This window comes from Aythya ferina (assembly GCF_964211825.1).
Source record: "Aythya ferina genome assembly, chromosome: 2".
In the NCBI taxonomy this organism is placed as follows: Eukaryota; Metazoa; Chordata; class Aves; order Anseriformes; family Anatidae; genus Aythya; species Aythya ferina.
Window position 1 is genome coordinate 9487873 of NC_140297.1, and position 24401 is coordinate 9512273.

Below are 24401 nucleotides of genomic sequence, written 5' to 3' on the forward strand. Positions count from 1 at the left end.
AGTGTCAAAATCCCAGGTTATGCCTGCACGTAACTAACACACGGAGACTGCTATCAAAGGAACAAAGCAAGATGCTTTCTTCTGCCTCTTTCAGACTGCTGGCAGCTTTAAGCCTTAAAAAAAAAAAAAAAAAAAAAAAAAAAAAAAAAAAAAAGGACTTTTTTGCTTAGTTGGATCTTACATGCAACAGATGGCAGTGGAAAAATGCTGCATTAAATTTTCTGCTACTTGGTATGGATTTTTAGAAGTATGGGCAGCAGAAGCAATGCTGTATTTTGTTGGACTGTGACACAGAAGTCACAATATTGAGTGTGTATGAACAGAGCCTTTACAACCAACCATGCCAAACCTCCTGGCTTAGATTTGGTGGCTGGATTTGGGAGAACATCTCTGCAAGCCCCTAGAAATTCTGGCTGCTGTGGAACTGTGGGATCTAGGTGAGTAACAAGCTCTCCCCCTGGACTGCAGCAGCCACATAATTACCTTTTTTGCAGGGATTGAGGGAGACCCAGCATTTCAATGTGCTTGTGATTTAATAACATAAACTGAAACACATTGCTTCAGCTGAGAGGTTGAAGCAACTTTGTTTTCAAAGACAAATTTGAGACATCTTCCTTAACCTCAGTGCAGCAGTGCCTGGTTTGAGTGCTTTGCTGATCAGAACTGACCACCCTTTGCCGATGGAAATCCTGCCTAGTGTTTTATGGGTCTGAGTCCATTCACTTGCTGCAGCTGCCTGAGGCAGTGCAATGCAGGTGTTGCTGTGCAATTAGAGGAGACGGTTTTAACCTTACAGTCTAAAATTACAATTGCTATTTTTTTAAACTGACTTTCATTATTATTTATTCCAAGCAGCGCATTTTGTTCTAACTCACAGTCGGTTATTACAGTTATTGCTTTGTTTCTGCAGGAAGCAGATTTTACCCACCTGCAGCTTTTGCATTTGTCATATTTATGCATAAACATAAATTTTTTTTTTGAAAAACTGAATTTCCATGGAAAGCAGCCAAAAGGCGCTGCCAGTCCACGGTGCCGTAGTCGTGGTGCAAGGACAATTACTGCGGGGAGATGGGGAGTAAGTCACGCAATGTTGCTGTAATTCAGGGAGGGAAGAAGTGTCAGACAGAAATGTGATGATTTCAGGATTAACGTGGACTCGTGACCCTTGGATGCAGCCATTCTTGATATTTTTTTTTTCTGTGGACCAACTGGCTGAACATCTGCCGGCAGAGGTGGGAGGCAGGGCACAGTTTGCTATTTATCTGCGTGCTCATCTGCAGGCTTGTAGAGATCTCTTCCTGTGAGCCAGTCAAATACTCGGTAAGAAATATTCCCTGACAGTTCTAATATGAAAGATGCCACTTAAAGTGTCCAAAATCCTTCCATAACGTGGCTGGGGGGGTTAGTGCTTCAGGAGCAGAAAAGGGCTTTGAATTGAGAAAAATACCCTACCCTGGAAAACCAAGCAGCTGTGGTTATAGCACTGAGCCTTACACGTGACAAGCCAGGGGGAAATACAGGAGGATTTGTTTAGATACATTTAACTACAAGCCGGATGTTTCACTTTTTTTTTTTTTTTAGCCATACAGAAGAAAATTTAAGCTAAGCAGTAGTGTCCCCCCATAGCTATTATCACTGTTTCAATTTTTGTTTTCCTTTAAGCTGACCAATGCTGTTTTTAACTTTCTCTGGTTTTTGTATCAAAATTAACGGGGCAGTAAAGTCTGGTTTTTCGCTTTGGCCGGAGTGTGATGCTGATAAATCATATGCGAGTCCTTTTTGGCAGGGTTTTAGCGCCGCACCTGAACGGTCCAAGTTTCTGCAGGGCTTTTTAACTTCCCCTTTTTCCCCCATCCCTCGCACCGGGCATGACGAGCTGGTATCGGTGGTGCTCTGAAAGAGCAAACGCGAGCAGCTCTGTCCTGCCATGAAGGTGAGCAACTCGATGCTGTGCTCAGAGCACATTTGGCATCGTTCGGTTTGTGTCGTGCTGCGGGTGAACCCTGCACACCAGCGGGCCCAGCCTGGGAGCAGCGTGGTGCCAAGTGTGCAAGACGGTGCTTTTGGCTTTGTAAATACCCAAATATCAGCTCCTGTGCTTGGACATCACCTTGTAGTGAGTGTAGCGGCAGCTCTGTGCCTGGCCAGGACCCCTGTGCCTGGGAAGCAGCTCTTGACCTTTTCCTAAATCAGATGAGACAGTCTGAAGCTTTTATTTCGATGAGACAATCCGATCCGCAGGGTTGCTTTTCCAAAGGCGCAGCGGAGCGCCTTCACCTAAAGCCATTGCGGGGTTGGAGCCGTGTCAGGAAATTGTAGGTAGAGATGTGACTCTTTTACCAGATGCCGCTTCTCGTGATTTCATCTCCTGGAGGAAACTTGCCTCCAGTAAGGCTTACTTCAGCGGGAGGCCCACGGGTGTGCACATCACGGCTGCCCCCAGAAAACAGCTGCGCTATCACCACGGCTGGGGCAAGCTGCGGCCCTGCTTGAGAAGGCTGTGAATTACAGCAGCCTTCCCCTGATTTAGATGCACGTACAATGCAGAATCAGGTATCGCTTCCCTAACAACACCGTGAGGAAATGAAACGAGCAGCTATCAAGGATAAATTTAGGAAGAGCCAGCTGGCACCAAACAGCTCTTGTGGCCTTGGACAAAGCAGTTCCCGCACCAAAAGCAGCGTATGAAGGGAAGACTTGAAAGTGAATGCACTCAAAAATGGCAAAGAAACTTGATGTCACTAGGAGAGCCACAGGGTAGAATTGCAAAGAGAGACCCTTTATGAGCACTTCTCTTAAGGTCTTCTGTCAGTAGCAAGAAATGGTTGTTTCGGTCCCACCTCTGACAGATTTCCAGGCATGGCAGTTGTCACTAAACATCCATTACAGACCTTTTAGAGTTAGGGTGGTGAGAGGACCCTCAAACCTCCCTGGGGTGTGCAGGTATGAAATACCAGGAGCATTTCAGGGGGCAGAGAGCCACTCCATGGGAGCAGCCTTCAGGTATGGGCAGGGGATGAAGCTCAGTGCTTATACCACAAGAGATGAAGCTCTCTCACCAGTTTCTTACACCAAAGACTACACAGGTACCGTGCAGCACAAATTAGGAAGAGGTACACACAAGGGCATAGAAAGCAGACATGGGTGTGAAGCATTGCCTGCAGGCTGATGGAGAGCCCTCTGAGGCACAGCAAGCTTTCTCAATGTTGTCCCCTATTCCTCAGCTGCTAAAATCGATGCTCGGATGTAAGCTCTGGATGTGTAAAGAGGAATTTGTGGAAGAGTCAAGGAGGACGTATTTCAAGTGTTTTGTCATTTTCTAGCTGATAAAAGAGCTTCCTCCCTCCTGTCCTTAAACCAAACACTACCCGGGAGGATCTGTAGCATGACAGGCATTCTCTCTGGACAGCTCAGAAGTCAACAGAGGAGAAAAGGTTTTCTCAGGGTGCTACCAGCTCACTGCCTGCAGCTCCTGATGGTCCAGCCCCTGCTCTGCACACCCAGACTGGCCTCTCCACCTAATGTCTCCGTGGTCCCTTCTCTCTCCTCCTCTAAAACCCCCTGCCATGGGCTTTCCATCATGTGGACCCTGCCATACACTGAACAGCACCTGAATATGGGCTGAAGAGTGAAAATGTGGAAAAATTTATAGGTTTTATTATAACAAACCACATAAGTGGAGCTTGGTGCTGTGATGCTCTGGGAAGGACCACGAAGGCTCCCATTACCCAAATCTGCCTCTCCCCACACCCTCAGCTCACCCTGACAGGAGCACGTGGGATGCTCAGATGTGGCTTAAAAATGTCCCAGCCTCACTCAAGCAGGCCCCTAAGAGAAGATTGGGGCTAAAAGCATGGGAGGAGGGAAGGAAGGCAAGAAAATCCCTGCAGAAGCAGGGAGCTGGAAAGAGAGAAAGAGGCAGCAGAGACAGCAGGAAGCGCTGGCTTACGCTGCTGGATTGCTGTCTTAATTATCCCTGGCAAAAGAACAGTGATTAACATCACTGACTGTGGACAACCTTTATGTAATTACTCATTAACATTTCTAAAATTGCACCTAGCTGCTAGAGCAATGTGTGCTTTATAGATTCATCATGTTTAAGTCCGGAACGAGTCATTAGATGGTCTGTGCAGCCCTCCGTGCTCTGCCAGCCGTAATCACACAGCGAAAACGAGCCCCCAGGACTGGCTTCCCCCGGGAGGGCAGCCAGGGATACCCAGCGATGGACATCCCATCCTATTCCCTGAGATGTTGTTCCACATTGGGATCAACCCCGTGCCCTGTTCCTGGGTTAAAATCCGTGCTGGCTGCCTTACATTTGTTTTTAGGGAAGTGGCACCTGCGGGGCTGGATGGGGACAAGGATTCTCCTTCCCCACCAGGGACTTCCACCTTGCCAAAAGCTGGCCAAGGACATTAACAGAGGTCCTATGGATAATAATTTCAAATACTGAATTAATTAAAGATCACTCTGGCCTCCTAAATCCTAAATGGTGATTCCATTGCCACGCAAGGAGGCCCCAGGACTATTTCTGCTCTCACATTTGAAGCACTGTGGAGCTATCCCGGCACCCACAGCACACGAAGGGAAAGCCAAATGAAAGCAGAAGAGGCTCCAGGCTGGGATCCTCTACCCTGGGGCACAGCCCCCTCCTCGTGGCCCTCCTGGCATAAAAGGGAAGGGGCTCAGCAGGAGGCCAGGCTGGGGGACAGGGCCCTCCCAAGCCCTGGAGGAAAAACTGACTTAATCCATTAGCTGTAGACGCATGCGAGAGTTTGGACTTCAGAAATCATCAACAGGCTCTCTGCTAGTGAAGTATTTCATCCCCAGAAGTTTCGTGGAGAGTTCGAGGGGGATTATATATTTATGGGTTCCCATTTGAAAGACTTTTCGCAGGTTTACCTCAAGCATATGGCTCCGATTTTGGTTCTTTTGTTTTCCCACTTAATGCTCGCGGAATTGCCGGTTAATGACATCCATGCTGAAACCACGTTGTTTTTCCAAGGTAAACGTCCACCCGAGGTGGTGCTTACCTCTCCTCTAGTGTGGCAACAAAACCCCAAAGGGCCTCCTTGTGCATAGACTGCCTGCTGCAGTTCCAGATGGGGGAGGTTAAAGCCACACTGGCCCTGACAGTGCTGAGGACATCATCACCACCAAAACCACCACCAGCACTACCACCACCACCACCATGACCAGCACCAACACCATCATCACCACCAATACCAAGAACATCACCACCAGCACCACAACCACCACCATCACTGTCACCACCACCATCACTGTCATCACCAGCAGTGCTGCCAAGCCCAGGTGGGTGCACGTTGGGTCCCGTTGCAGGAGCACAGCACCCATTACCAGTCCCCATCCATCACTGTGAACCTTCCCCGTGCCGCACGTGAACCCCACCACTTCAAAAGACCGTGGGAAAGCCTGATTAAAGGGATTTTCTCCCCTATTGGGATCGACACCGTCTTTGAAGCCCTTCCAAACAACAGCACAAACACACCCACCGCGAAGAGAGCTGAGCTGTATTTTCAGCGAGCTTAATTTCTCCTTCCCCCCTCCTTGCTCTCTTCCCGCCCCCCCCTCTCCTCCCGGTTTTGGAAACACCTGGTAAGCTGTAAAATGATTTACGAAGTGAAAGTGTTAAATGAGGCCACCAGCTGTAAGACTGACAGAGCTTTATGAGTTTTATTAGGTGCCCTATTATGGAAAATAAACTTTAATCCGTCCATAAAAACAGAATCTGAAAAACATATTTGCCCTTGTAGTCTGGAACACTGAAGGTATTCTTGTGAGAGGCCGGGCTTTAAAGAGATTAATTTTATTGAGACAGACACAAAACACCGGTAGGGCTTTGATACGGAGCCCAGGACCGGCTGCCTGTGCCCTGCGAGGCGATTTCTCACGTCTGGACACACACCTCCGCGCATCCTGGCCCGACGGCGCATGCCGGCCACTTTAATTAGCAGGATTTAATTGGAAATTAATGGTTGAGGCGAGGTATTTCTTGGAGAGGTGACCTCAGCTCGCTCTTGGTTATGACGATGATGATTTTGGGGGGGATAACGACGGGGATTGCCTTGTTTCGGCTCTTTTCAGGGGCAGAGAGCGGTGACACCGGGACGCGCCGTCGGCTTTAGGGGCGGGGGAGCCGCAGCCGCCCCCCCAGGGCAGATGCAGCCGCAGCCAGCAGCGTGGAAATTCACGAAGCGACCCATACCCCCTTTCCATCCTTTTTTTTTTCCCTCCTTTTTCCCCCTTCTCTCTTCAAATTCTCCAAACCCCGCGGCCTGTGAACGAAAGGGCACCGCGCTACGGATTTCAACCCGAGCCCGCAACACGATTGTTTCCCTGCAAGGGGGGCAGGCATCGATCAAGCCTAAATCGGGTTTACCCTGATCAGGTTCCCGACACACGGGATCCGGCCAGATTTACGGTTCCCCTGTGCGCGGCTGTGATTTACAGCGTAGTCCCGCGGCGCACTGGGTGTGTCGGGCCGGTAAACCCATAAATAACCGGGTCGTGCCTTAAAGCCCAGCTCCGAGCGGCAGCACCTGAAGCTCTCCGGGATGGGGAGGTGTTTTCCTCCGTGCTATCTCCGGGTCGAAGCCCCCTGCGTGCTCCAGGCTGGGTTTCAAGGCGGGATTTTTAGAGAAGCTGGGGCCGCGCAGCTCTCCTTGGAAAGGTTAGCGCGGGCTTGCAAAACGCTGCCTTAAAAAAAAAAATAAAAATAATAATTAAATAATAATAATTAGATAATAAAAATTAAATAATGAAAATTTTTAAAAGTGGGGGAGCGGGAACAGGCCGCGGTTCGGAGCTTTTTATCCCCCGATACAAGCGGCTGCGCCCTGGCTGCGCGCATCTTGCGCTTCCGTTCAGTTAGCGGGGATAAATTGCGGGATGTGGCCCCGAGCCGGCGGGGCTGAGCCGGTGATGTTATTTAAATTCCCCGTAATTGATTTGGGGGAGAGCCGCCGTGACAAGGACGGATGGATCCGCCGATTTATTGGCGAGCTAAATGCCGGGGCGGCGGCTGCGGCCGTCTGGGGGGGGGGGGGGGGGCCTTCCTCGGCGTCGGGGAGAGCCCTGGGGGGGAGCCTTCGCCCCCTGCAGCTCGTTTGCAAAACCTTAATTAAGGCCGATCCTGCAAAGGGGAGCTGCTCCCCGCTGGGGGGTGTCCCGCTTTGGGGTCCCCGGGTGCTGCGGGAGGGGGCGAGAGGAGCCCCGACGGCGGGGAGGGGTGGGCAAAGGGGTGCAAAAAGGGGGGGGCGCAGCCGCTTCGCACCCCTCTCATCCGGACGGGAGGGACGGGGAGGTCACAGTGGTCGAAAGAAGAAGCTGGAGCCCCTTCCCCGACGGCGCTGAGCCCTTTGCCCCCCCCCCACGACCCCGGGGGGAAACAGCAGGGGCACACTGCGCCGGCCCCCCCCCGTCCATGCCACTCGGGGGAAGCTCGGGTTGGAAACCGCGGCCCCGCTCCTTCCCTAGCCCCCCCCCAAGGCCCCCCCAAGACCCCTGACACGTCTCAAGTACAAAACGCCGTTTATTTTCCACCCCACCGCGCGGGTGGGGGGGGTGGGGAGGTAATAATTTAGCATGCATAAGTAGAGGCAATTATTATTATTATTCTTATTTTTTATAAATACGATATACAAAAATAAAGACGGTATCGAGATTTCCAGCAGTTTTAACGTTCAGGACATAACCAGTTTTCCCGCTATATAGTCAGAACAAAACCATTTCCAAGACTCAGCGAACGGAGGGTTGGGACTTGGGGGGGCGGGGGGATCAAGTTTTGTCTGCTTTTCAGTCAATAATAACACTGTGGTCACCGCAAATCTTCCTTCCCCCTCCCGGCACACGGGGGATCCTCTTCTCCATCCCCCTCCAAGCGGGGAGAAAACGGAATAAAAGGGGGGGTCTTGGGGAGGGGCGGCCCCGACGGGGCGGGCGGGGAGCTGGGGCCGGGGGCTCACTGGGGCTGGGTGGGGGCCAGCGGGGGGGCTCCGTGCCGGCCCCGGGGCTGCGAGTCCTCCTCGTCCGCCTCGGAGCAGTCGGAGGAGTGGTAAGGGCAGCACCTGCCGGCTTCTTCCTCCTCCTCTTCCTCGTCGTCGTCGTCGGGCTCGCTGTCGGGCAGCTCCCGCAGCCGCCGCCCGCCGCTCTTGTCGGGGGCGGGCAGCAGCAGCTCCTCGTCCGCCTTGTCCTCGCCTCCCCCCTTCTGCTTCTCGGCTTCCTGCGCCGCCTGCTCCTTCGCCTTCTTGCTCCTCTTCCACTTCATGCGCCGGTTCTGGAACCAAATCTTCACCTGGGAAGGGAGGGGGGCGAGAAATTTGGGGCAGGGCTTCAGCCCCGGCCCCTCGACGGCGCCCCGACGGCTCCCCTATTTCCCACTGTTCCCCCCCCCAACCCCCGGGGTCTCACCTGCGTCTCGGTGAGCATCAGCGACGTGGCCACCTCGAAGCGCTTGGGCCGGGAGAGGTATTTGTTCAGCTTGAACTGGTGCTCCAGCTCCAGCAGCTGCTGGCTGGTGAAAGCCGTGCGGGGCCGGCGGCACTTCCCCAGCAGGTTGGACTGAGCCTGGGCTGCGGGGGGAACCGCGGGGGTGAGAGCAGAGCCGGGGTAAGGAGGGGGAAGAAATGGGGGAGCCGTCGGGGGGATGCTGGGGGACACCGGGGGGGGAGAGCACGGAGAGGGGAGAGGGGACCCGACGCGCCACGCGGGGTAGCGAGGTGTCAGGGGATGCCTGCGATGAAATGAATGGAATGAAAAATAAAAAGCCAGAAAGAAAAAAATAAATAAATAAATAAAAATAAAAATCTGCCCTTTGATTTCCCCAGAGCCCAAGGGCGAGGCAATAAAAGGGAGCCGGGGGTCGCGGCTCGCTCCGTGGGATGCGCGGCTCCGCTTAAACCCACCGCGCTCGCAGCCCCCTCCCGGCCCCCCCGGCTGTAATTAACGGGATTGCAGCGGGGAAGGGAGCGGCGAGGGGTGGGAAACTGGCTTTGAACGAAAAATGCGTTTTCTATATAAATATAAATGGTAAAAAATAGTATATGAAGTAATATATGATATATAAATTAATATACAAATATAAATTAAAATATATAGATACGCAATATATATACACAATATATATATACAGACTAGATATATATATGCATATATATATACATATATATATATATCGGTGTGTTTTCCGCGTGAAAAAAATCAAATATGGGATTTTATCCAAAAAAAAAAAAAAAAAAGAAAAAGAAAAAAAGGGGGGTGGATGGATGGACACAGGGCTCCGACACCCGGGAGCGCGCCCCGGCCGTGCCCGCGCTTCCCGGCGCGTTGTGGGGTTTCGTTTGATTTGATTTGGGACCGAAGAAAATGCTCTGGTTGCCGGGCCGCTTTTGGGGCCAGGCTGCCGAAGAGGGCACGGAGAGAAAAGGGCAGTGTCCGGCTCGCAGACGGGAGCGTGGATGGGATTTTGTCACCGCCGTGCGATTTTCCCCGCTTATTTCTTCCCCCTTGCGCCTTGTTTGAGAAGCAGGGCTCTGACAGCTCCCCTAATTATTTTTTTTCTTCCTGAATGTTCCAGCCCAAACAACCTCAATCCGAAAGAAAACAATGGACTTTTTTGTCTGCGAACGTGTGCAGAGTAAGAAAAAAAAACACATCCCAATTCTTTTTTTTTTTTTTTTTTTTTTTTTTTCCTGGCACGATTTTCGTAAAACTACACCTCCGGTATTGTTAAACCGGCCGTCCCCGCTGAGAGCTCACACCTAAGGAAATGATCTGTGCCTAAAACAGATGCACGAAAGGTCCCCGTCGCCGTGAGGCCTAGCTGTTCTGCTGCTGGGGCTGCGATTTGGGGCTGGGGGGATTTCGTGCAGCATTTCCAGAGCCCCCAGCCCCTCGTCCCGAACCGCTCCGACCTCGTTATTCCCCGTCCCTTCGTCCCCCCGCGGACCCCAAGCCCCTGCTGACCCCTAACCCTACACCCGCTCGTAGGGCTGAGCGCCGCGGTTATTTTCAGCCCGTTGCCGGGAAAAGAAAAATAAAATAAAGAGCGGCTGGGGGGTCAGGACCCGCGTTTTGGGGGAAGTCAGGGATGGGCTGCTCAGTGAGGATGGGCTGGAAGCCGTCACGTTTGAGCCGCCCTAAAAAAACGGGCTGGAGGGCGACAGGGGATAAGGAGGCGACACGGGCATCCCTTGCGGATGGCTGTTTCCTCCTTTTAATAAAAATTAACAATAATATAAAGCAGGTTGAAACTCGCGGTTGAAACCATAGGAGCCGGGAGCTGGGGGCCGGGGGGATGGATATTAGGGTTGCGGAGGGGTTAGGGCTGCGGAAGGCGATACTCACAGTTAAAATCGGGCATTTTGGGCAGGATCATGCCGGCCGTGGATGCCCGCAGCCACTGGTCCAGCTGGAAGGTGCCCGCGCTCAGCTTGATGGGGTCGGCGGCGGGGTGGGACGGGTGCGCCCCTTGCACTTGCGAGTAGGAATAGGACAGAGCCGGGTGCTGCCCGCCCAGCGCCGAGTACCCGTACATGGGGTGCCCGTATAGGGCCGCTTGCGGGGGCATGCCGGGCCCCCCGGGGGCCGCGGGGTGCAGTCCCAGCGCCATCCCGGCGTGGTGCGGGGGGTGGCCGCTGGTCGAAGCCAAAAACCCCCCCTTGGGCACCAGGGCGCAGTGGGCGGCCAGGATGCGCGGAGGCGGCGGCGGCGAGGGGCTGTCGGCGCGGAGGCGGTCGGCGGGGCCGGCGGCGGGCTGCTGCTGCTGCTGCTGCTCGGAGGAAGAAGAGGAGGAGGAGGAGGAGGAAGAGGAGGAAGAAGAGGAAGAGGAGGAAGCCGGGGGGCTGCCGCTGGAGCTGCTGGAGCTGCTGGAGCCGCGCGGCGCGCTGCCACCCAGCGAGGAGGCGACGAGGGCGAGCGGAGCGCTCTGCGCCCCCACCGCCGCCGCCGCCTTGGGGGGGTCGACAGCCAGCAGCGCGTCGATGCGGAAATTTTTGGATTTTTCCATGGGAGCACCGGCAGCGGGCGGCGACGATGCCGGGAGAAGGGGGAGGATTTTTAAAATGAGGAAAGGGGGGGGGGGGGAATTGGGACGGCAGCGGGCGGGCGGCCCCCGGCCGGGCCCGCGTCTCCCGGCGGCGGCGGGCAGCGGGGCGGCTGTGGGGCCGCGCTGGGCGGTGCGACCCTACAAGGGCCTTCAGGAGGCTCCCATTGGGCCGGAGGCTCTGCAGCCTCCATTGGCGGCGCCGGGAGGCCGAGCCCGCTATTGGCCCCGCCGAGCACCTGTCACGGAGCCCCCCCTACCCCCCTTTCCCTCGCCCCCCCGACGGCACGGCCCCGCAGCCCCTCCCCGGTCCCCCAGAAAGCGCCGTCGGAGGGGACGGGGGAGGCTCTTGGGGGGTTCGCCCCGTGGTTTTTTTTTTGCCCTCACCGGGGGTCCCGGCGAGGTGTTGAGGAGTTTATTCCCCCCCCCCCCTCCCCTCCCCTTCTCGCACACGGTAAATATTTGCCCTAAACGCGCCGCCAAGCGCTTTTGGAGGAGTTTGGAAAGAATAAACACCTGTGGGTCAGGGAGTCATGCCTGCCACCAGAATGCGCCTCGCTGAAGAGTGTGTGTGTGGGGGGGGGACAGCCGATAATCCAGCACAAACAGCCACGGGAAAAGGGAAAAAGAGAAGCCAGGGGGTCTCCCCCCACCCCGCATGGGTCCCGTTTAACCCGGGGGGGCGGCCGCGGGGAGCCCCCGGTGCGCCCCGGTTTACTCTCGCCCCCAAAACCTTATAGTGCCCGTGCGACATCCCCGACCCCATGCGACACCCCCAACCCTGTCACCCCCCTCCCCCGGGACCGTCCAGGGGCGGCGGGGCTGCCCCCGACAGCAGGGAGCGACCCCCGGCCCCCGCTTCCCTTTGTGAGGGGGGAGCAAAAACGGGGAAGGAAAAAAGGGGAAAAAAAAAGGGAACCGAGAAAAAAAAAAAAAAAAAAAAAAAAAAAAACACGAAGGCGACAACGAAATGTCCCACGGCTTTTTTTTTCCTGATCCCCTTCTCAAGACCGCTCCGTGGGCAGAGGGCCCGGGGGGGTCCTGAGCCAGGGGGTGCTGGGTCGGGACCCCCCCTAGGACACGGCTGTCACCTCCCGGGACCCCAAGGCGGGTGGCAGCGGGGGGACCGCGCATGGAGGAGCGGGGGGGCTTTGTGGTAATAATAATAATAATAATAATAATAATAATAATAATAATAATAATAATAATAATAATAGGGGTGCAGTTTGCGGGGGGGAACAGGGAAGGGAGCCGCAGGACAAGGGCCGACAGTGTTGCGGTGGCCGGGTGTCCCCGGGGGGGGCACCGCAACGCTGCCGGCCCAGCCCCGGCCCCCGCTGCCCCTCGGCCGCTCCCACCCCGCCGGGGCCGGCCGGCCGCTGCCCCCTGCCCTCCCGCCCGGGGGGGAGCACATCTCGTGCTCAGAGAGGAATTTCGATTTCCACTTTTTTTTTTTTCCTAATTGAACACTTTTCGTTTTTCTTTTTCTTTTTTTTTCCTTTTTTTTTCCCCCCTCTTTCCTTTTTTCTTTTTCATTTTTTTTCTTTCCCTCTTTTTACTTTTTTCCTTTTCTCCTTTTTTCCTGTTCTCCTTTTTTTCCTTTTCTCCCGTTTTCTATTTTCCTTTTTTTCTTTTTCTCCTTTTTCCTTTTTCCCCTTTACATTGTTCCTTTTTCCCCCTTTTCCTTTTTCATTTTTTCTTTTCACCGTTTTCCTTCTTTCCTTCTTCCCTTCTTTCCTTCTTTCCTTTTCCCTTTCTTTCCTTTTTCTCTTTTTCCCCTTTTCCTTTTTCTTTTTCTTTTTTCCTTTTCCCCCCTTTTTCCCATTTTCTCTTTTTTCCTCTTCATTTTTCCCCTTTTTACTTTTCCTTTTTTTTTTCTTTCCTTTTTTTTCTTTTTCCTTTTTATTCTTTTTCCTTTTTTTTTCTTTTTTCCTTTTATTTAAATTTTCCTTTTTTATTATTTTTTCCGTTTTATTTTTTTCCTTTTTTCTCTTTTTCGTTTTCCTCTCTTTTCCTTTTTTATTTCTTTTCCCTTTTCATTTTTCCCTTTTTCGTTTTCCCTTTTTTCCTCCTTTTTTTTTTTTCTCATTTTCCCTTTTTCTTCTTCCTTCCCCCCTTTTTTCCTTTCTTCCTTATTTTTCCCCTTTTCCCCCGTTTTTCCCCTCTCTCCCCCTTTCTCCCCCGTCTCCCTTCGGTGTGCTCTCCCACGCCGCTCCCGCAGCCCGGGTAGGGAGGGCCGCGCTCCCGCACCTGTGTTGATCCAGCCCCAACAATGCGCGGTTATCTCGGCGCAGATAGCGCGCTGCCCGGACACCTCCGGGTGGTCTCCTTTCAGCAGCCCCCCCGGCAAACAGATCCCTATCTCGCCTTTTGAAGCAGCCTGACCGGTGCAAGGGGGGGGTCGGCATGCGGCTGTGTCCCCCCTGTGCCCCCCCCGGTCCCTACAAAGCCGATGCGACCCGCGGGCGCGGGGCCAGCCTTATTGCCAAAAGCCCATCTTACGCCGCGACATTGTGTAAATGAGCTAATGATACATAAACCTCCCTGCGAGATGTGACATCCTCGGGATGTCTTCCTCTAAATTAGCTGCTCGCCTTGACTGCTAATAATGGTGAGTTTATGAAAGCAATTTCGGTGCAAAAAGCACGGGGGCTCCTCGCTCTAATCAGCCTGCCTCCCTTAATGGATGAGGGGGTCAGGCGGAGAATTATTGACACTCCGCTGCCCTTAACCCGTTTCCCAATAAAGCTGATTAGTTTTTGTCAATTCATCAGCTAACCGCTCTCGCTGGGACTGCATCAAAGCCGGATTTGCTCGGGGGAAATCAACAAGTCGCGCGGCGGATCCATTAGGATCCCCTTCCCGGCATAGGGACCCCGCTGGGATGCCCGCAAACTTCGGCATCAGCCCCAAAAGGGAGAAAAGGAGGCCGGGACAGCCCCGGGGTGCTCGTAGGGCCGGAGGGATCCCCCATGCTCGGGCTCGGCCGTGTCACCCCCCGGCAGCAGGGCCCCGAGCAGCAGCAGGGCACCGAGCATCCTCTGGGGTGGTGACCCTGAAAAGAACGGATGCTCAGCCAGCACCCTGCCAGATTTCCCATCCTCTTTGCACCTCACCCGTTCATTTTTTGGGGGAGAAAGCCGTCCCTGCACTGAGCAGCCAGGCTGTTTTCTTTATGCCGCTTTTTAATTTATATATATTTAATTTCTGCAAGCCGACTTCCAAAGCTTTGGCCGGCTCTCGTTGGAGCTTCTCTTCAGATAACTTCGAGCGACAATTTTACGTTTATTTGGGCTGCTCTCATCAGGTTTGCCTGGAGCAGCGAGCGCCTCATCCGCCAAAAGCCAACAAAAAGCCCACCGCATCTGCGCTGCCCCTTTAAGCCCCGACCGCCAGCCTCGCAGTCCACCCCCCTCCAATTTAATTTCATTAAAACAGAGCATGAATATTTCTATTAAACCTAAAATGAAATATGAAGCCATTTAGACTCTGCCTGCACCAATCACCCAGATTTATGGCTTTTATTCATCACATCAAGAGCTGGGAAAAATGAATTTTCTTCACCCAGGAAGGAAATAAAACCCCAGCCTTGGTCATTTCCAGAAAGCTGTTAATTTGCCCGTGTGGTAATTACTTTCACAATTAACTAAAATACAAATCAACCTGACAAATCGGCTTAGTTTATATATTAATTAGCCGGCTTAAATTTATTCATTATGAAAAGACAATTTAAGGGGACCCCGGGTGTCTGTTTTATCGCCATAAATTACCCCGGGGAAATGGGGGCTAATAAAATCGCGCAGTGTTTGCGGCCGGGGGGCACCCGCAGCTCCGCGGCTCTGCGCGGGGGCGCACGGACCCTCCCCGGCCCCCCCCGGGCTGCGCTGATTTAGCGCCGCGCCGCTGGGATCGCTCGGTGCCTTTTCAGCTCGCGCTCTTTATAAATGCCCCGCTATTAAATTAGAAAATGATTCTCTCCTCGTTTAATTGTATCCCCGCGTTCCTTATTCCCAATTAATTAGTCCTATCGACGTTGCAATATTTTAAACGACTGGAGTCCGTTTACGGGTTTAAAATATATGGGTCAGCGCACGCGATTTTCGACGCGGCGGAGCTGTATAATGCGGGTTTTAACTACTCCTCTCTCCATACGTCTTAAGCATCAGCCCCGAGCACCGCGGGGAGTTTGCGCGCCCCGCGCAAGCCGGGAGCCCGTCTGAAAATGGCTCGCAGCGGGGCGCCGTCTGAAAATGGCTCGCACCGCCCCGTGCGCCGGCGCTGCGCCGAATTTCCGCACGGCCCCCGCCAGAAAAATAAATGAAATAAACCACCAAAGCCGGGTGGTTTTGAGGAGGAACAGCGCTGTTTGGGGAAAAGCTCGCCCCTACTCTGTGCCAGCGCCCCTGGGTGCTCTGTGCACCCCCCAGGTGGATGGGATTGGGGACGTGTCCCCTCCCCTGAGGGCTGTCCTAAAGGACATGGGGTCTCCTTGCTGCCTCACATACACCTGGGCCATCCAGCCCCTGGTGCAGAGCAGCCACATGCTCTGCCAGTCCCAGTTTTGGGGTCCTGTGGGCAGGGCTGGCCCTGTCCCCGGGGCCTGAGTGGTTGTGGCAGATACCTGGGACGTCCCTCATCCCACTGGGCTGTCCTGGTGGCCCGGCACAGCTTGTGTTTAAACACCTGGGGTGGAGAAGTCACCTCCCAGACAGGTCTGGGGTGATGCTGAACCTTCCCCTGGGGCTGCAGGAAAGCTGGGTGCAGTTGTGCCTCACCACCCCCAACCCACCCCATGTCACTCGGCCCATCCAGACAGGAGCATCCTGGTGGGATGCTGGGGCTGCAGCTCTTGGAGGTTCAGGTGGCCCCAGACTCCAGCCCTGCAGAGGCTCCACGTAGACCTGCAACCTCCTCTCCCCCCAGCAAAGGCTTCTTGCTCTTGTTTTTCGAGGGAAATTTTGGTGACGTGACAACTCCATGTGGCTGGAGGGTGCGATACCTGCCACCTCTTCGGGAGGCAGACGAAGACTCCCCTTGCCTTCACGTCACTCAGTTCTGGGAGCATTTGGGCCTCCAACGTGCATGTCAGAGGAACGACATAAATGTCAGGAAGGATAAAAGATGAATCATAAGGGCAGATTAATAATGTGACAAATACTACTGCTTCCTGGCCCGGGCTCCAAAGGTCCCTCCCATCCAAGGCTGGCTCAGAGAAAGCACCTAACATGGTAAAATCTAAATGTGGACCGCTCCCACTATTAATCCTATCAAATGTTGTCGGAGGGACATCAATCACGGCAAGCTGCTCGCGATTTAGGAGATTGCACGATGTGATTCCATAAGACTCTCATTGTGATTTAGCATTGATTAATGTCCGTCCATAAAATGATATAAAACTTACTTCTATTCCATTGCAGAGCCCCAAACCGCATTCCAGCCCATATTTCAAAACCTTGTTAATGTAACTGCTAATTTCAGAGGGCGATGGTGATGATTATGGCGAACACGGGTTTGTGTGGAGGGGTCTGCGGCGGGGGCAGGAAGAGGTTACAGAAATTATTTCCAAAGCAGAAAATTGCTGTCCGGTTTAAATTATTTCAGGTGTTACGGGGTTAGTCCGTGCCTCCCTAATTCCTTTCTTTGTCGGTGAGGAGAGGCGTGCTGGGATGAGCTCTGCTGTCGGAGGTGCAGGAAACCCCAAAAGCATCATCAAAAGCATCAGAGCAGGGGGCTGCGAGCCCCATGGGGTCCTGCAGCAATCCTGGAGTAATTCTGTGCCTCTTGCACTTCCAGCACAGGGACTCTGCTCCTCACTGAGGGCTTAATCTGACCCAGGGACTTTGAAACACCAGGCTCTGAAGGCTTAAAAAATCCTATTATTTTGGCCATAAAGCCCACGGGATTGGTACCTGGGGCTCTTCATCCCCACACAGCATTTGGCCACCTTCCACGCCCAGCAAGCTGGCTGCTCGGGAGGCATTCGTGGACATGGTTTGCTTTCACTGTATTTTTCTGGAGGCAAGGAGGCTCTTCTTGGCGTGGGGCCCAGTGCAAAATAGCTCATGCTTTTTATTTCCTTTTTTTTTTTTTTTTTTTTTTTTTTTAAGACACATACCAGGGATTGTGATGTGCATGCATAATGCTATGTGGCCCAGGAGCCACGCTCTTGCAGAAGAAGATCCAGGCAGGGAGGAGGCTGCACGACTGGTGAAGTGTTTAGAAAATTAAAATAACAACAGGCTGAGAGTTGTCATCTGGGTACGAAACAATATATAATGGGAAGTTCAACATTTGGTGCTTTAGTATATATAATTTAGCTATAGATAATAGATAATAAAGAGTTCACGGGATCACTTGATGGGAAATATATTGATAATACAATTTTTCTTTGCAAAATGCATGCAACGATTGCAGTTTTGGTTTAATAATAAATTTAACTTCGAAGAATCATTTGTTTCAAACCTCTGCTTTTTCTAATGGCATTCAGAATTATTAATATCTGTCTAGCCAGCTAAAGAGGTTTTTAAAAGAGTATGCTGGGTGTTCTGCAATTAGAGTAGCCATCTGCCCTTTATTAAAACTCCATTAACCTTTACATTAAAATACATTTAAAATGCAGACACACTGAAAATATAAAATACAAATAAAATAGATAAGTCTGAGTGGATTCTTTGCTTTAGTGGCTTATTTGTGCAGAATATGGCAACTTGTTGTGGCACCTCTGATTTTCTGGGGAGAGAAAACATTGTAGCATCAATTTTCCTATGTTAAGGGTAGGAGCTAATCACAAGAAGGTAATGGAATTTAGTAACATCTCTGATGAAAATTTTGTAGAAAGTAATCTTGATAAATAGAAGGCTAGAAAATCATTTAAAGTTCATATTATTCACTTCAGAACTGATTGCTTCGTTTTAGGCTCAGAACTGACTTGCTTTGGTGATGCAGATCTGCTGATTGCTAGAATGATTCGAGCAAATAAAACGACTGCAAGTTTTGTGACATTCCTCTGATACATGAGGACAAAAATCAAAATATTTCCAGTAGATCCTGCTGCTTCGTTCCCTTGTGCCACGGCGTCCCTCTGAGGAGGGAGCGGGAGGCTGTATTCGCCCTGCCTGAATAACCGCTGCTGCTGGCAGGGCTGCCACTGCTGTTTGCAAACAAATATGCCTAAAATATCCCTTCTGGCTTTCCTGGTTTCTGATTCCACCAAAAGTGAATGGGGGCTGAAATGCCTGAGCTAAAATATCTGCCTGATTTTTTTTGTAATTTATTCTTTTTTTTTTTTTTTTTTTTTTTTTCCCAAAGGGCTGAGCCATTTCCAAGCAAGAGGTTAAGAGCTAACCAGCGGCACCGTCTCGCCTGCCTTGAAGCTTCCCAGGGAGGGTGTTCGCACACCCACTGAGCTGATTTACAGCCGCAGCTGGGGCTGGATCAGGTCCCCCTGGCACGGGGGCACACCTCCTGTCATCGATCCCACAAACCCAGCCTTTGGCCAAATCATAAAACTTTCCAAAGCGGCTCCCCCGTGAGCTCCGCAGCATCCCCAGCTCCATTTCCCCGTGTCCGCCTTTGCTCAGGATCCAAGGATGCTCCTTCCCTCCCTGCGGCTGCTTTTGTGCCTCCCCTGCTGAGAGCAAAGGGATGCTAAAGCCTCAGGGGCTGGGGCTAGGGATGGGGAGGATGAGGATGAGGAAGGGCAGGGGGCAGGTTGGGAAGGGGACATGGGGGCGAGGGGCTTTTTCGGCAGGGAGCAGGCAGCGGCAGAGCCCTGCGAGAATTAACTGGGGCTCGCAGGGGAATTTTTGACAGTCCTGGGCTGCAATGCTCTCTTTTCACTGCAAGTGACTTTAGAAAAAAATCACCTCGGTCAAAGATTTCAATCCAAACCGAGAGAATATGCTTTTGTTTGCCTTGGTGAGATATTTCCAAATGCAGAGTTTCTCAGAAAGTTTTATGACATTTTGCTTTTTATTTTTATTCTTTTATTCAGAGCAAACACAAGAGCCCAAATCACAGGATTTTCAGAGAACCACAAATTCTTCTTTCTCCCAGGCTCTGCTCTCAGTGATTCTAATGTATCAGAAGCTACAGTTCAAGTCCAGGTCCCAGCAAAGCCCTGCTGATAAGGAAAAGGGTTGGGGACCTAAACAAAATGCTTGCAAAAATTTCAGTTGCCCTCTTGGTTCCAGGGACCACCGTGCTATTTTCTTAATTGCATTTTTGATAGCAGCATCCACATCTCCCTTAGACTGAAGGGTCATCTTGGGAAAAAAAAAAAAAAAGAGAGAGAAAAAAAAAAAGAAAGCTTAGCTTTCAAACAGGTTTGTTGTTTTTTAGCAGGGTTTATATATGGTCCTTATATTGACAGTGCTTTTTGATTAATATTGTGTACAACATTCCTTAATGCACCAGGAGAATTAATTATGCAGAAACATTCGGGCCACCTGGATATTCTATCGATGAAATGACATTTTATTGACAAAATGACAATTTAATACTGAGTTTTCCTAAAGCTCTCTGGTGAATACTTTGTTTGCCTCTGTGAGCAGAGCAGCAGCCAGGGATAGCTCAGTAAATCCTTTAGTTTTCCCCCAGATTTCTGTGTCAGCTACAAATATGGAAGGTTTGCTACTGGAAGTATTGGGATATGTTGGGTCTGCTGTTAATGGGAAATATAGTGGAGCCGTTTCATCCTTAGCTGCTGCTGGCAGAGCCTGAAGGAGTCTTCTCGAGGCAGAGCTTGCTAAGGGACACCTGAGGCACCAGGTGCTGGCCCCAGCTGTGGCTTCGGGCAGTTCATATAGGTTTGGCAAATGAGATGCTCCATGGCAGGGGAAAAAGAGCTGTCTTCACCAGCATGCCTTGCAGAAGGGCCTGGATTTACTTCTTGACCCACACCTTAGCTAGAAGGGCTCAAAACTTTCTCTTCTTATTACTGTTTGGACAGTATGTTCTTGTTGTGTGGTCCTCAACCAGGTTTCATTTAGCTTTTACTGTGTTTTTAACCTCAGGCTTTAAAAATCAGGTTTCAGAATGATGGATTTGGGGCGGCGTTTTTGAAAGCTTACACATGACTTTGGAGCACTGGTCCTATGAAATTCCTGGGGTCTTTAATCACTCAGGAAATACTGAGAAAAAAAAAAAAAAAAGCAAAAAGCGTACCCTTTATTGGGATCTTAGTTTCTCTTTCTTAAAAAAGTGTAGAGGCGGTCCTGATGATGGAGAATAATATTGACTTTCTGTAGCTGATAGCAGAGATCTGAGTGGGCTGGGAGTTTTCCAACTAGATGCTTTTTTTTTTTTTTTTCTTGGAAAATGCTGATTTATTGAAACTGAAACTTTTCATGGGAACATATCAGTACTGATTAAATTCTGTTGAGAGAGATTGCTAGGGTCTGAGCCAGAATTTCTGGCTGTAACAAAAATGAGGTCCTTTCATGGGGAATGACCAGCAGGTCAGGGCAGCCATCTGGAGCCTGTTTGGGTCAGGTAGAAGAGAGGACGAACTTGGGGTCTCTCATATAGCTGACATAGCCCTTGGGCTATTGCTTACTCCAAGGATCCTCTGCTAGTTTTTCATAAAGTCTTGAGAAACCCTCCAGGCTTATTCTGGTATGGAATGGGAAGTTTATTTTTTGTGTAGGTTATTGGGAGACCGAAACATTTGCTTGTAAACATATTTGAAGATCTAATCTATCAAATTATTGGTATTTATTAGTATTGCAGTTTTTGCTACTCATTCAGATAGAGCACTGCATTGCAGGGGGTGCTCAACAAAAATGCTTCGGAGAGGATGTCTGAATGTCAAGTCCAAAGACTGAATCCTACGGAAACAAATTACTGGTAACTGCATTATGGTGATGTTATTATCAGTAAATGTTATTAGCGCGAGGATTTGTTCCCATGTCAGAATGATGTTAATACAATATTAGTGATGCAGGTCTTCGGTGTCAACACGAGAATATCAAATGCAAGTGGAGGAAAATTGTATTGGATTGTGGAGGTGATGGCAAATCAATGACACGGAAAATCTATGGAGAGCAGTTCATAGTGACACAAGAAAGCAGTGTCCGCATAAATCAGGGGAGACCAATGGACACTGAAAGGGAATTTCCATGCAAGATTAAGTGGACATTGTTATCGTGTCAGGACTGTGTGAAATAAGTGTGAAATGAGGACGATACTGGGATACCAACACTTAGACCAAGCAATGTCAACAGAAATTACTCTCTCATTAAAGGAAAACAAAAGGCTAATGGCCTAGCTCAGTTACAACCTCTGTCAGCAGCAGTAGCAGCTGCTGGGGTAGCTGATGGGTCAGGGCAATGGATCAGGGCCCTGCTGCATTTGGTGCTAAGCAAATACGTGCCTACACCATAGTCCTGGCCTGAAAGCTGACAAGGATGGCCAAGAGATGTCCGTAAAGGCAACATGGCAGCATATGAAGAGGTAGAAGGACAGCACATGGCTTCTGCTTTTCTGAGCCTTCTGTGTGCAGCAGGGAGAGGTGAAGGAAGAGGAGGGTGGCACTCTGGGGACAGTGTGGGGACATGGGGCTGAAGGGGATGGCTGTTGCTTGTGGTGAGTGGAGAGCTGGGGGTGGGAGCGGGCAAGGTGATGCTGGTGGGAAGGAGAAGCTGATGGTGAAGTCAACATTGGGTCCAGGCTTGAGGCTGGAAGGGCATCGTGGTATGTAAAAAAAGGAAAGAAGGATGAGTCCTACCTAGTTTTAAGTATCTATGAGGCAGCTTGCATGTACCCCGAGCTCCTGCCCGACAAGCAGGGGTGGAATAAGCCCTGCTGCAAGTGCTGCTGTTCTGGAAACACCTCCCCAGCAAGGCAGGCCTTCAGCCCACCCAGCAGAACTGGGCCTCAGGGAAGGCTGCGGGAATTTTACCACCAGTTTGGTGGTGAATGGGATCAGGCCTCATGTCCACAAAGCAGTGTGAGTACCCTAATGTGTTTCAAGCGTTTGTAAGATTACTGGAGTCAGACACATTTTTCAGTTGAGCCCATTAGCCTTTCACACGTGTTTGTGAGGAGCACAGCGCCTGGGCAGGCTGGCGGCTTGTAAATGTTAAATCAGCACAAATACCACAGCCTCTGCCACGAGCGGGCATGTGGCGACATACAGCTTGATTAACGTAGTGCGGGGAAAGAAAATATTGGCGTTTTCTACATCCGTATCTCGATAATGCTGCATGAAAAGTGATATTGGTAATGCTAATGGATGTGTAATTGATGTTACTACAGTCCTTACCACTCACTGGGAAGCTGGTGAGAGAGCCTGTAAGAGAGATAAGATTAAAGGAGATAACAGCTGCAGTAATTCCAACCACATTTCTGGCAGCAAAGCTGGGTGCTGGAATTGCTTTACCTCCTGGTACAGTCACCACAGGCATTTATCCTTTTGCAGCTCCTGGGGCTGCTCTGGTGAGTGCAGGGGACACTGAGCACCATGTGGAACAAGGCAGCAGAGGGAGCTGAGCAGGAACAGACAGATCCAGGCATCAACCAGAGGTGTTGTTGCTCTTTTTCAGGCAGTTTTGGTGGCTGTTGTTCAGAGACATCCTGACAAAACAGGAGGAGATATGGAGAGGAACTACAACATGGAGAGGAACTACATGACAGCGTGTCTGCGACAGTGATGCAGCGAAGAAAAGGCAGAGCCCCTTAATGGAGAAATCCATGGTGGTTGTGAGGTTCACAAGTTTTTGTGGGCTTTGCCCTGGGCTGTTTTCCAGTTGCTTCATACCTGGCTTCCCCAGCCTTGCCACTAAGATGGTAAATCTGCTTTAATCACAGTTATGACAAATTCGCTTCGATCAGGGAGAAGAATCCCTGAATAACATGTTAAGAAGCATCCCCATGACTTGGAAACTGGCACCCACCTCTTGAAAACTGGCACCCAGACGTTCCCGAGGTGCTGAGCACAGACAGGTCTGGGGGCACAGAGCTGGCACAACTGTCAGACAGATGTGCCATGACAGACAGTCAGCAGGGAGTCCTTCTACCTGCACGTACCAAAGGGAGTGCCGCTGTTGGAAGGGACCTTGCCAATATTGCACAAGAACAAAAATAATGCACAGAACTGCTAGAATTGCACTGTGAACTTAGAAGTATATGCTCAGGCAAAGTTACCAGGAACACACCAGGAGTTCCTGAATGAAGATTTCAGGGTTGATGTGTGATTTGCAAAACACTGACACGCACATGTACATCGTGGTCCCTTGCTGCTTGCCTGTCTCCAGCTCCAGTGGTGTTGGTTTTGCTTCCAACGTATTTTGCATTTGGGTTCAGTGGACAGAACGTCATTGTTATGCTGAATAACCTAAGCTCTTTAATCCATGATTGTTTGCCCCCAGAGGGTTTTTGATAACCTCCCTAAAAGATGGCAAGCGTCCAGTATTTTGTCTTGAATCGCAGTCTAGTTCCAGAACAATCAACTCTAAGTTGTTTAAGAAGACTGTGTACATTAAAACGGCTGTAAATCAGCGTAATGAAAACAACAGCACATGCAGAAATTCATTACATATCTGATACACTGGGGTGTTATTTTATTATTTGATGCATTTATGCTTTATGCTTGTTTTGCAGCATAAAATTTAGCCGATGAATGTGAAATTACAAACCGCTGCCATTTCTCTCATAGTAAACAGAAAACAGAATGCATTAAAAAAATAAAATAAACACCTAAATGTTTTATTATAATAAAGTTACTTGGGGCCAAGAGTTCAACAAGGAGAATTTATAAACATATCATCTCAGATCTTGGAAGGATTTCAACATAATTTGCTTGTGGTATGGTAAGTGAGGTGAAATCCATCTACAAGTCTCTCTGGAGCAATAAATATATGGAAGTGTCTATTTATATTTGCTATGAATTTACTGTAGCACAAAAATGCTCCTGACTTTCCCAATCAAATGTGTGTGACTTTTGGGCAAAGAAGGAATTATTTGCACACGTTATTCTTAAATAACATCGCTTTTGTTTCTTCACCAAACAAAAGTTGTTATCTGTCATTATTTGCTTGACTGAAATGCTGCCCCATGGGAGCAAGAGCTACTGTCGCAGTTAAGGCTTTGAAGGATCAGGCCCCAGGGCCCCAGCTTTCAGCAATATTTTTGAATATGCTTTCATCTAAGTTGACAGTGTAAATAAATTATAATAATTGAGACTTCATTTTATGTCCATTTGTAAATGAACATAGATATTTCAATTTATCTAAGTAATTAACCTTTATCAGAACTCCCGGCTGTAAGACAATGACAATTTTGTAAACAAACAGGCACCGGTGGATATCTGGATATATTTTGGGCTTGCTAACTAAGTCAA

At 50.5% G+C, this 24401-nt stretch overlaps 2 protein-coding genes across 6 annotated transcripts; one reads left to right on the forward strand and one right to left on the reverse strand.

The window, feature by feature from the left end:
* Window positions 1-7765: 7765 nt before the first annotated feature.
* MNX1 (motor neuron and pancreas homeobox 1) lies at window positions 7766-11026 on the reverse strand (the record flags this gene model as incomplete). The annotated part of the gene is made up of 3 exons (XM_084511807.1): window positions 7766-8314; window positions 8431-8591; window positions 10366-11026. The coding sequence occupies 3 exons, from the start codon at window positions 11024-11026 to the stop codon at window positions 7982-7984; spliced, it is 1155 nt and encodes a 384-aa protein (XP_084367933.1). The 3' UTR covers window positions 7766-7981.
* Window positions 11027-19897: 8871 nt separating this feature from the next.
* Window positions 19898-24064, forward strand: LOC311431423 (uncharacterized protein). 5 transcript variants are annotated; one of them, XM_084508873.1, is made up of 4 exons: window positions 19898-20011; window positions 20829-20908; window positions 22319-22498; window positions 22606-24064. In XM_084508873.1, the coding sequence occupies exons 2-4, from the start codon at window positions 20867-20869 to the stop codon at window positions 22711-22713; spliced, it is 330 nt and encodes a 109-aa protein (XP_084364999.1). In that variant the 5' UTR covers window positions 19898-20011; window positions 20829-20866; the 3' UTR covers window positions 22714-24064. The 5 variants fall into 5 exon arrangements, 3 of the variants coding, with proteins under 3 accessions (XP_084364999.1, XP_084365000.1, XP_084365001.1); XM_084508874.1 differs by having other exon boundaries at window positions 19906-20041; XM_084508875.1 differs by lacking the exon at window positions 19898-20011 and adding an exon at window positions 20434-20677.
* The last annotated feature ends 337 nt before the right edge of the window (window positions 24065-24401 follow it).